Genomic DNA, 12,155 nt, shown 5'->3' on the forward strand with positions numbered 1-12,155 from the left:
CATGGGCATATGCCATAAGTGTGGAGAGTTCAAAGTGGTTTGATCATCCAGAGCTAAATACCTGATTTTTGGATGTCCTTAAGATGACAAAGCTACTTGTTTACCTTTGGCTTCTTGACCTTCAGGCTTTTTTTTTGAATGAAAGATGCCACATTGTAAAGTTTGGGGTTTTAATTACCCTAAGCCCCCCGTGATTTCCAGGTTTTCCAAGGAACCTTTTTCTATAGTATTTCCTAAGAGCTGCTGAAGTATATAGTTAAATGTCAGTCCTGTGAATGTTTTGAACTGTAAGGTCTCTGCCTTGTTTCTTCTCCTGGAGACTGAGCATAGATTAAACTAAGCAGGGGGGAATTCCTGCTGACCTCATTTTAAGCTCCCTGGACACAGCAGTGCACGCGCTTCCCTTTCCTGCATTCCTGGTAGTAGGATCTAACCGCACAGGGCTTCATAGGAGCAGACACTGTGGTGGGCTCCATGCTGCTGTAGGAACCCTGTGCAAGACAGCATACAGAGAGTAAATCCTGCTGCCCATATGCTGGCCCGTTTTTGATGGGACATTGCAGTACATGGAGCTTGAGGCTTGGGTTTTACACGAGTGCACAGACTGCATGAGTGATTTATTCAGGGAATGCTGTGATGCCAAAATGACTCTAGTGCAAGCAAGTAGTAGCATGAGAAATGTTGAGTTCCAATTCCAGTGTTTTCAGTAAAAATTCATGCCAATAGTGGGATCAGGAGGAGGTATGCAGAAACACTGAAAGATACTGTGGTGACAGTATCCCAGAAATAAAGAGGTGAAAGGGAACTTCCTTTACAGCACTGTGAGTCAGTGCCCTGCAGAGGGACATGGTGCAGAGGCTTCCAAATGCATAGATACAAATCACTACAGTCTAGCTGTGAGTTTGTGCAGCTCTGCTCCTTCAAGGCTTTGCTTGAGCCGAGCAACTGCAGGTGGCAGAGGTCACACCCAGCTGAACACAGCAGTTGTTTCCACAGCTTTGTGCCTGCTTCAGATGTGCAAGTTCCAGGAGACTCATTCTTTAGTAGCTGTTGAACCAAAGTCTTAACTATGGGTACAGTGTGATTTTATCTGGAGTTCTATCTTTCCCAGCATTTTGTTTCTCAGTGTTGTGTAAGCTGGAGATGATTGTGGTGTTATTTTGTGCACCAGCAGTTAAACTTTAGCTCATGTTGCAAATACACAATTGCCATACGCGGGAAGCAGGAAATAACAATTTATTGTTTGAAACAGCACTGAAACCCCTAAGCTCAGAAAAAAAAAAACAACCAGGTAAGATTGCAGTGATACATAAACACGTAAACACAGCTGAAACTGTCTTGGCATAGAGGACGTGTGTTTAAAAACAAATTCTAAGCAAATAGAAGTACCAATGGCTCAAGCGCACTGAGAGACTGGGAAACACACTGCCTGCCACAGGATACAAATGCAAGAGCTCACAGGGATCCAAAAATTATTTAAAAAAAGATTTAAATGATACAGGATACTCTGCACCTTGCTGTAGGAGCATCCAAGGAAAGAGTGCAATAGGAATGAGAGAGGTGAGTGCTCTCCCTGGAGCTTGGCTGGGGGTTGGGGCCAGGCTCCTGGGCTAGACACCCTTCAGCCCTTCCTAAAGAAAGTGTGTTGGGCAGCTGCCTGGACCTTAGTGTGCTGCCTGGACAGCATGCTCCCTTACCCAGCAGATCCCACACACACTGCTCCACTTCAAAAAACTTTTAACTTTTTAACTTTTAAAGCCATTTTAACATCTAAAGCCATTTTAACTTTTTAACTGGTTCTGAGCAATGAGAAAGCTGTTTATCAGCTCTCGTAGCTGCTGCCTGCAACGAAGATGGTATTGCTGTATTTCTAAATCAGTCGTGGATGCAAACAGTGTCTCTACCAATCTTTATGCTACCAGTAACTTATGTGAAGGGAAGGGATAAGCTGAGCCAAGCCAAGCGCTCGTGTGATCTTCTACATGTGTGTCACCCACTACCAGGTGCTAGAGACCAGTATTTGGGTATGAGCCAGGTGGCCAGAATTGTCAGTATAAGGAGTATTGACCTTAGAGCAATAACAGAGATGCAGAACTCGTCACATGCAGGTCTGTCCCAGTCTGGACGCCATGTGGGATCACCTGTGAACAATACAATTCACTTGTTTTCAAGTATTACTGCACCAAGGGCAACAAATGGAAGCAGTAATTCTAGCGGTACTTACCAATGACTTTGTCGCGCTCTGCATTTTCTGGAGAGAGAAAACAAGTGAATGTAAGCAGACTTTTAAGTTAGAAACTATTTGGCTCTAACCAAAAGGGAATGAAGCGTGAGCCTCACAACGGCCTCACAAATACAGGTATGGGAAATGCATTGCTTTCCAGGAAGAAGCAAAGACCCACTGACTCTGGGAGAGCCCTGCAGTGACTCTCTGGAGAGAGTCCCTACAGAGACTTTGCTGAGAAGTGCTTGATCACACCGTGTTGGCTTCTCCTCCTACCAGTGGCTGATGCAGAGACAACTCACTCCCCTAGGTGTGCCTCCCAAGATTACTTTGGCTTCTGCCCCGTACTTTACGTTTAAGATCCTCAGCCTGCAGCTAACATTAAACAGCCCTGTGAATCCGGGACTCCCTCATGTTCCTGTGGTGCTGGTGTTTTACCACCACCTTCCCACTCCTTTAGTTCATCAAAGATCAAGTGCTGGGTAAAAGCATGACCATACTCTCAGCAACCCCCAAGCGGATGTCCATAGAACGGTGCCTTGTCCTTACAGGAATTTCAGGTGGTCTCCTTCCCACCTGACACCATGCAGCCGTTAAAAAGCCAAGTGCAGCTGAATCAGGTAGGCTGTCAGACTCAGGCTGAGCATCACATCCCCATGAAGGGCTCTTGCATGTCAGCCTTGTTCTGCCCCAATGCTTAGGGGAAAGTAGATGGCCTGGTTGATGTTCACTGGAGTGAGCAGCTTTGGCAGTGCTGTGGATGCTCTCCCCACCTGCAGCAGCATGGCAGGGGAAAGGCTTGCTTGGACCTGCGCCAGCTCAAGCCACAGCTCATGCATCAGATAATAACCCAGAGCCCCCAGGACAGGACACGTGTCCCATTATCTGCTTCCTATTTCTGCAAGCAGTAACTTTGGTGTGAGTGGAAGTGATAACACCTTAAACTGCAGCCCCCATATCTTCTGTATTATAGCCTGTAGCACATGGAAAGCAGACCCCACCCCGTCACTCCCCAGGGTAGAAAACAGGCTCTTTCTACCCTCCTCCCTCCTCTCTGAGCATCATTGCCCACTTGGCTTCTGACTGCAGTTTTTCAGTCTATATTTAAGAACAGGAGAGTGCTGTGCCTGCTTCCTGTCGGTATCTTTTGTGTGCTCTTTCTGCTTAGGAAGAAGGACTGGTTGTCCTCTACTTACGACAGAGATGGTTGGTACACTGATCACCACCGCAGTCACTGCACGCTGCTCCGGTCTTGTACGGCTGCGTTGGGTAATTCCCACTGTGAAGCAAAGTAACACTGCTCTCAAACAGCCCTTGGGAGCAAAACCTACCACTAATTAGATTTTAACCTGATTTTTCCTTCACTTGTGTTGATAGAGTGATGGTTTTTGGACAGTCCTGTCTGAGTGCCCTGTGCCTAAGACAGGCAGTGAAGCACTATGTCACTTCAAGGGATCTGGTCAGCAGTATATATTCTTCCAAGGATGAAGCAAAGGCAAAAGGAATGCCAAAGTTTGAGATCAAGGGCTGGCCTGGTCTTGGCCCAGCACTCTATGCATGTAAAGCTTTTAAAGCTGTATTTAGACTGTGGTGGCATTAATTAGCTGGAGAAGGGTAAAATACATCCATCCCAGCTAGATATCCTACTGACTGTGTATGAAGGACCTCTAGACCAAATTTTGAGCAGCTCAAGCCTCATGAGTAGCCCTGAGTTGCTAAGATCACAGCTGCAAGCATTGAAAGTTTCAAAATTTATCAAACCAGCAACCTAGAGGCCTAATTATGCAGGCATGTGTGGGAGTATCTTCAGATTTCGGGCTTGCACCTTGGCAACCATCTGTGGCTATCTTGGGACTCAGGAGAAAGGGACTGATTTTCAGATGATCACTCAGTATTTTCATGTCAGCAGCTAATATTTTACCCTTTTTACCAGTTCCACTGCTTTTCTGGCTTCAATACATCCAGCAAATAAAAAAAGATGGTTGGACGGAGGTGTAGCTCTCTCCATTTTGGGAACCATTTCTTTCCACAAAAGACATGAATAGATAGACTAATCTAATAAAGCTGCATGTTGTGGGATGGAAGGGATAGGACCCTGTGAAATATTCATAGCGAAAAACCTTACGGCGGCCCGTAGTTGCAGATGAAGTGTCCAGCGTTGGTTATGGAGGAGTATGCCACCCTGGGACAGAAGTGGACGGCACAGCCAACCTTGTAGCTTGTAGCCCAAACAACCTGCAAAGATAGACAGGTACACTGGTGACAAAGGCTTTGATTCAGCGTCTGAAGCATTAGGAGAAGACCTGCCCTCTGCTTTACAACATCCAAATGGGCTGAGGAGCACTCCTTGGGCAGGCTTCATGGGGAAAAGCAGCAGTGATGGATCTCAAACCCATGGTTTGGTCTGAAAAATGACTGATTGTTTTTACACTCAATTTGCCACATATTTGTTAAAACAATGCTGAAAACAGGAATAACTGGCTGTAACAGGTTGTTTTCCTTTCTTGCAAAGGAGAAGGTGAAGTTCACCTCACTGGCTTCAAGCTAATCCATTAGCTTTCTGCCTTTTCTGCCGAGGGAGAACAGTTCGAACTTGTGCAGAAAAGGCTGCATGATCTGCTACAGCTTCTACGAGGGCTGATTGCTGCTGTACTTAATCCTGCAAGGACATATAGGCAAATTGCCAGAAGGCACTGGTGTTACAGGAGGAGTAGGGAAAAGGATTGTGTCCAGACTGCAGTCCTGCCTTTTAGCATCACAGCCATGACTGAGATAACATAGAGGCAAAGGCATTACATCATTTAGTGATCCTCTGTCTATCAGAAGCCCTTTTGTGCAATCCAGCATCCTACATCCAGCTCCGAGATTAGAGTACAGTCAAATGCTGCAGTTATGGAAAAATAAATCCCATGACAGCAGCAGAGTGGAGACATGGGTACAGTGGTACCTGAGGGTGATACAACAGCAGCGATGACTGACGATGTCAAAGACCCTAACAGCATAGGAGATAAACACATTCGTGCCCCTGCCTCGAAGAGGAGGCATGACTCTTTCTGCTTGTGCCTCTTTGGTGGGGACAATGCTCAGGCTCTTGAGGATGTTCTCAGTGCAGTGGCAGACCAGAGGCTGCTCCTGACACCAGCCCTAGACAACTGCATCCCCAAGAACTGTGAAGGACTGAATCACACAACCTTCCCCATCCTAGGCAGCCACTGGCTGAGGCATATGCTGGAGATGTAGTTGTGGTAACTGCAATAATTGCGCCCAGGGAAAATTCTCTTCTCCATAGCTGAGAAGGAGGAAGAGGAATGAGGAGTTCCCTAAAAAGTAAAGATCCAAGGATACCTCCCAAAGCTGGTAGACACACACATCTTCTAGCTACAGTCACTATCACCACTGACTTCAAGTGGGAATAATCTTATTTTTTCATTCTCCCCCATGAAACTGCCTGGACTGCTCCTCTACAAACAACACTGTGCCTTACTGCCAGATAAAGTGCATTTCACTGCAGTTTCGAGGTGCTGACTCTTGCCATGTCCTTGTGAGCAAGGTCAAAAAGCAAAGTGCTGTCACCTCTCACAGGTTCTGCATCTAAATATCTTCTCTGCATACAAGTACCTGCGTGTATCGTTCAGACAGCCCACCAGCTTCACTTCATCTATTCAAGTCCTAAATGCAGATGTGTATCCATGTAGAAAATATTAAATAGCCTCAGGTGAAAATCTAACCCTAGAGCTGCTGCAGTCCTGCTCTCACATAGCTGTGGGTAGTGATTGTGGGGTTGCATGCAGTGGCACTCCTCTCCTTCACTTTGCCTTCTGTCTTTGGTAATAGTGGTTGAGCAAAATGTGCATATGATACTTGCAGAACTGCAGACATCTCTTTTTGTGATGGTATTTCCCCAGCCCTTGGCAAGTGGAGGCTGCCTGCCAGAGCTGGGACCTCATCCCACCAAGCACTGAAGTCCATAGCCACTGCCTGTTTTTTGGCCACTGCTTGGCTAAATCTGACTGCTTGATGGCTGTATTGTTTTCTTCCTGAAAAAACCCCAACAACTTCCATATTTAAAATAATAATACAGTGACTCTTCTTCTCTCATATATGGGAACATAAGAACATCTTGTGCACACAAACATAAAGTAAGACCACAGCTTGAAGAAGTTCATTGAATCTTGAAGAGAAATGCAGAGTTTCTGTGTCAAAATGGCAAAGCTGGTTCACGGTTTAGATGGAGAAATGCAATGCCTACCTGTGTATAGTGGCCGCATATTCTGCTGCACTTATTGGTGTTATAAGTGTAAAATCTGACCTCGTTGTACCATGAGGTGATGGCTCCTTTCACAGTAAAGGCAGGAAGTGAGCCAGTCCAGAGGTTTTCTCCAGCACGGGGAAATCTGGGGTGAACTTTCCCTGGCTCTTTGAGATATATATTATGTTTAAATAAGCATTTCTTTGCCCAACCTTTCGCAGTCTTTGCCAAATCTGGATCCCAACTCTGCAAAATAAAGAGATTTAAAAATCTTGGTTATATTAGCACTTTATTTGCAATGCAGTAATTCAGAGCAACTTCCAGGAAAAGCTATGTCTTAGCATACGTGCTTTTGGTTCATTTGTTCTTTGCTTCTGCTGAGACTTACAGAGCTACATGGTAAATTGGCTTTTAGGTTCATTTTGGATTTGCACTTGGTTACTCATTAAACTTGAGGAAGTTTTTGGGGTGGTGTGTAATCTTGGATGACTGGTTTGTTGGACACTAAGAGCTGTATGTCAGTCAAATACAGTGTTAGTGGCACAATGTGCATTTCAGGGCTGTGCCAGCCATGAGAGAACATTAATGTAAATTAAAGAGTGAATTTATATGAAATCTGGAGAGTGAGGGTTATGCTTACCATACCAATCAGGCAGGAGTCTTGTGTAGCCTCACGTATTAAGGCCACTGCTTGCAGGTCACTTCACAAGCACACTGGGATTTTGGGGACAGTTTAAACTCAACCCCTTGGTTAGCATCTTTGTGTTTGGCAGCTTCAAATGTTAGTGCTGAATTCATATTTGTGGAATGACTCATTCACTTGCTATTCAATCCTACAGAAAGTGATTATTTAGGCAATTGAGTCACATAAATGTCTTTTGTTTGTACTGGAGGTGGTGTCTGCTCTTGCTGGGTTTTCTTGTGCAAACAACTTGGTTAAGTGATTACAGCATTGTACCTCCTGGAAGATACAGTACCACAAGTGCGTGCCTGTAGTTCTAGATATACTTTGTGTTTCAAAAATAAAGTTGTCCAGCACTGCTGAACTATTTTGAAGATTTTTTTTAAATAACATTCTTTTTATTTGTCCTTTTCTGAATTACTTAAAATATCTCAATTGCTTCTGCAAATGATGGAATTGTAATCGTTTTGAATTCATCAGTAGCCATGACAAGGGAAAAGGTAGACTGTAAATTTGTAATTGGTAGATTTTTTTTTTTGTAGAAATCTAACAAAGGTAGGTTGTTAGATTTTATGGCTATGTTTTACATAAATAACTTTCTTTGTACCATAGATAAGTCTGAAACAACGTGTATTGTTTGTGCTACCAATCAGTATTTAAAAATCACAGGATCACAACAAAATGCATCTTCAGAGATTTGAAAATATTCTGTAACCTATGTCTTCCACTTCTTCCAATGGCTAACATTTGTGGGGGGGTGTATTTTCCCACTGTGTTGGGTTGACCCTGGCTGGATGTCAAGTGCCCACCAATGTCACTTTGTCAATGCCCTCCTCAGCTGGGCAGGGGAGAAAAAATACAACAAAAGGCTCATAGGTCAAAGTAAGAATAGGGAGAGATCACTCACCAGTTACCACCATGGGCAAAACAGATCCAACTTGGGGAAATGAAATGAACTTATTATAAATCAAATCAGAGTAGGGTAATGAGAAATAAAACCAAATCTTGAAACACCTTCTCCCTACCCCTCCCTTCTTCCAGGGCTTCACTTCCCTTCTGATTTTCCTCTCCCTCCTCCCCCCACAGCAACACAGGGGGACAGGGAATGGGCATTGCAGTCTGCTCGTTGCATGTTGTCTCTCCCACTCCTTCCTCCTCAGGGGAAGGACTCCTCACACTCTTCCCCTGCTACAGCATGGGGTCTCTCCCACAGAAAACAGCTCTCCACAAACTTCTCCATTGTGAATCCTTCCCATGGGCTGCAATTCTTCATGAACTGCCCCGGTGTGGTCCCTCCCACAGGCTGCAGTCCTTCAGAAACAGACTGCTCCAGTGTAGGTCCCCTGTGGGGTCACAAGTCCTGCCAGCAAAGCTGCTCCAGTGCGGGCTCTTGTCTCCATGGGGCCACAGGTCTTGCCAGGACCCTGTTCTAGGGTGGGCTTCCCACTGGGTCACTGGGTCCAGACATCCACCTGCTCCACTGTGGGGTCCTCCAGGGGCTGCAGGTGGATCTCCGCTCCACTGTGGACCTCCATGGGCTGCAGGGGCACAGCTGTCTCACCATGGACTGCACCATGGTCTGCAGGGGAATCTCTGCTCTCGCACCTGGAGGATTTCCTTGCCCTCCTTCTCCACTGACCTTAGTGTCTGTAGGGTTGTTGTTCTCCTCACATATTCTCACTCCTTTCTTCTCTGGCTGCAATTGCTTGTGCACAACAGCTTTTCCCTTCTTAAATGTATTATCCCAGAGGCACAACCACAGTGGCTGATGGGTTTGGCCTTGGCCAGTGGCAGGTCATTCTTGGAGCTGGCTGGCATTGGCTCTGTTGGACAAGGGTGAAGCTTCTGGCAGCTTTTCACAGACGCCACCCTGTAGCCTCCTTGCTATCAAAACCTTGCCTGCAAACCAAATACTAACCACAAAACTAACACATAAATAATTTGCCTAGGAAATCAGTATATCAAATATTAAAAGTAAACTTGGGGCAGGGGCTTTTATTTCAAGTGAGCAGTTGGTGTTTCCTTACATGATAACTTTCAAGATCATGATGAAAGATGTATGATAGTGTTGGATGCACCTTAGTGCTTCATGGTCTTTTTTTTTCACATTCTGTTTTTTAAGAGCCTACACATCTCTTTTTCCCTTCATCCTATAAAAAGTTTAAAGTTCCATAAAGGTATACGTATATAAACGTAAGTTAATAAGTTTAAATATACTTTCCATTTTTGTGTGAATGCTTAACTTGGCTGACAGTTGAAAAGCAGTGTACAGAAACTGATAGTTCAGAATGATCTTCAGTTTAACTGTAGTTATACTCCTTATTTGCTTATAATACTGCACTTATGCAAAAAGATTGGACTAAACAGCATGGGGAAAAAAGCACAGGACAGGAATGTCTCACTGCTGTTTAAGGAAGTGGTACTTACAATTATTTTCACTCACAAACTGTTTCTCAGTTTTGTTTTTGTAATGAGCTGCTTGCTGATTTAGGGAGGAAAAATTGAATGTATAACATATGATAAGTGGTGCAAGGCAGCAGTAAGTCAAAGGAGACTGTCGTCAAGTCCTGATGAAACTGGTGAGACTCTTTGTACTAATTTTGAGGAGCCTCAGAACAGACCTAAGCTGTGCTTTGGGTACATGAGAAAGGACTCACATTTGTCAGGTAAAAAAATTTTCAGATCAACATTCTCATTTTATAATACATGTATTACAAATACTGATGGTTGGGCTTTGTTACTTGCAGTTAAAGGAATTTCTGTCTTGTATTTTCTTTTAAAAACTAGTTTTCCGAAACATGGAAATGCCCTGAATTCACGGTCTTACTTTTTACATATCTAGGTGGGCAGTTATCTACAGCAAACAGAAGTTCCCCGTGACATAAAGGAGCCATCTCCTTTTCCTCCTTTTTGAAGTGCTAAAGGCCACTAAAAGTGAAGAAACACGCTGTTTTCTATTCCAATGCTTTTACTTTCATTATAGATTTTATCATGTCTCGTACTGCTTTCTTCACATTAAATTGTTCCTGGGAGAGGTCATATTAAAGACTAGTGGTTTTGCCGTGTTTTAAAAGAAACTTACCGTGATTTAGTTTTTGTTTTAGATGTAATTTATTTATTTGTTTCTTAAGCTGCTTTTTTTTCCCCCCAGATTTCAGTTCTTTACTTTTTCAAAAGGAGAAGGTAAGCCCAATTTAAAAAGATGAATACTGCTCTTCTAACACATCCTAGCAACAGCTTGTTGGTGTAGGGCCAGTGAAGAAATGCAGAAAATAAGAGTCCGAAGCAACATGCACTAGAAGTTCAGCATGCCCAGCTGAAGAAAGCTGAAGTAAAAGATGCATCTAGAAGAGAAACTAAATTATTTCCTGTCAGGTGTGAAATCCAAGCTTGACCGCTGCTCACTTACCTCTCCCTAGTGGACACTTGTCTTTTAGTGTTTGACAACCAGAAATGGAAAATGAACTTTTTATTTTTTAATGTCAGTTGGGGTGTTGTTAATTACAGTTGTGGTTATGTCCTATTCTGGTGGTGATCATGTGAGATGGTATGGAAAAGGAGCAAAACAAAAGATCGGAATTAGGATATTGGCGATGGTCCACTTGAGAGATCTGTGGAGCTTATCCCAAGAAGAAAGACTGTCTTTCGCACGGTAGCTGCAGATATCACTCCCTTACGTGTCCAGGGAGCAAGGAGGGGGCAGAGCAGCCTGGAACCTGATGCCCCTAGCGCTTACTCCTGTTGCTTTTGGGCTTTCCTTTCAGCCCCAGCACCAAGGAACAGCTCTGTTGGCTCAGCAGGTAAGAGCCTTGCAGAGAAAGCCTTGTTTGGCAAGACAGTCTCTGTCCTTGCCGACTGAAGCATGAAAGGGTGCGCTTAGGTCTGCACATAAATCACACCTTGGGCTGTTGAGCTGTGTGAGGTGTCTCGGAATGAGGAGGCTTTTCACAGCACAAAACAACGTTAGGTTGAGAGCTGAAATCCTGGGTTTCGAATGAGGAATTTAAGTCATGGCAAAACCATACACACACCGGATCATATAAAGCCACCTGATAATTAGAACTTTTTTCCTCTGCTTTAAAAAGTAGTCACTCATGTCCCTAGGAGGTTGGTTTTTTTCCTTTTATTTTCTTATTTTTTGCATTTGATCAGAAAATAACCTTTGAGAATCATAAACACCATCACAATGCTACACACTTGGACATAAGTTATGAAGATCCCCTTACCATGTAGAGCATGTTGCTGGCTGGTGGATCCACTCCAGACCGGAATCTGTTATGGGTTTGCACACATTCCTCAATAAACTTTGGATCTTCAATATCAGGCAACGTCGATGGTTCATAGGAGTCAGAGAAATGACAGAAGAGCAGTAAAGCCAGAACACAAGCAGAAAATCTGCTTGTCATTGAGAGAGAGGGAGAAGATAGATGGTGCAAGCAGTAAGTCACCGCCGTGGATCCAGCACCACCCCTCTGCCTCGGCCTTCTAAGCGGTGGCAAAACGGCGCGTCCTCTCCCCAAGTATCTTTTATCCAGTCCCTCATTAGCATGGGAGGGGAGGGGAGGCGGGGTTCCAGTGCCTCAGTAGCACGAGCTGCGAGGGTGGGGGGGTTTGGGCAGTGCGCGCGTTCGGGTCCCAATTCGGGCGCTGTCGAGAGTCTGCTCTGGGAGTCGTACGAGGCAAGTACCCCCTGAACCAAGTGTCCTGTGTGTGACCCCACTCCTTGTGCTTGTGCAGTCACTCGCTTCGCCGTATAACACACCGCAATGGAACGCTGCAGTGAGGAGTATCTGTGTCGAGCCTGCCCCCGCAGGGCCAGAGCTGAGACTTAAGTTCCTCTTTGCGGTTTGGGCACAGGCGCTCGTGAAGTTTTCTGCAAGCTCCACCACCGAGCGCTTATTACGGCATATACTGCAAGTGTGATTAACCCTTTCCTTACAGTCATGCGTTTCAGCATCTGGTCTTCCAGCTTTGAGGCAGAGTGTTGCAGCTGTACGAGG

General features: G+C 44.8%; 1 protein-coding gene across 1 annotated transcript; it reads right to left on the minus strand.

Annotated features, from left to right (window-relative positions):
- Nucleotides 1-1,221: 1,221 nt before the first annotated feature.
- Nucleotides 1,222-11,818, minus strand: GLIPR1 (GLI pathogenesis related 1). Its single transcript, XM_064655626.1, has 6 exons — nucleotides 11,382-11,818; nucleotides 6,474-6,719; nucleotides 4,350-4,459; nucleotides 3,421-3,503; nucleotides 2,225-2,251; nucleotides 1,222-2,141 (listed from the first exon to the last, which is right to left on the minus strand). Exons 1-6 carry the CDS (start codon nucleotides 11,559-11,561, stop codon nucleotides 1,990-1,992), a joined length of 798 nt encoding a protein of 265 aa, XP_064511696.1. The 5' UTR covers nucleotides 11,562-11,818; the 3' UTR covers nucleotides 1,222-1,989.
- Nucleotides 11,819-12,155: the final 337 nt, after the last annotated feature.

Source organism: Pseudopipra pipra, chromosome 5, assembly GCF_036250125.1.
Source record: "Pseudopipra pipra isolate bDixPip1 chromosome 5, bDixPip1.hap1, whole genome shotgun sequence".
NCBI lineage: Eukaryota > Metazoa > Chordata > Aves > Passeriformes > Pipridae > Pseudopipra > Pseudopipra pipra.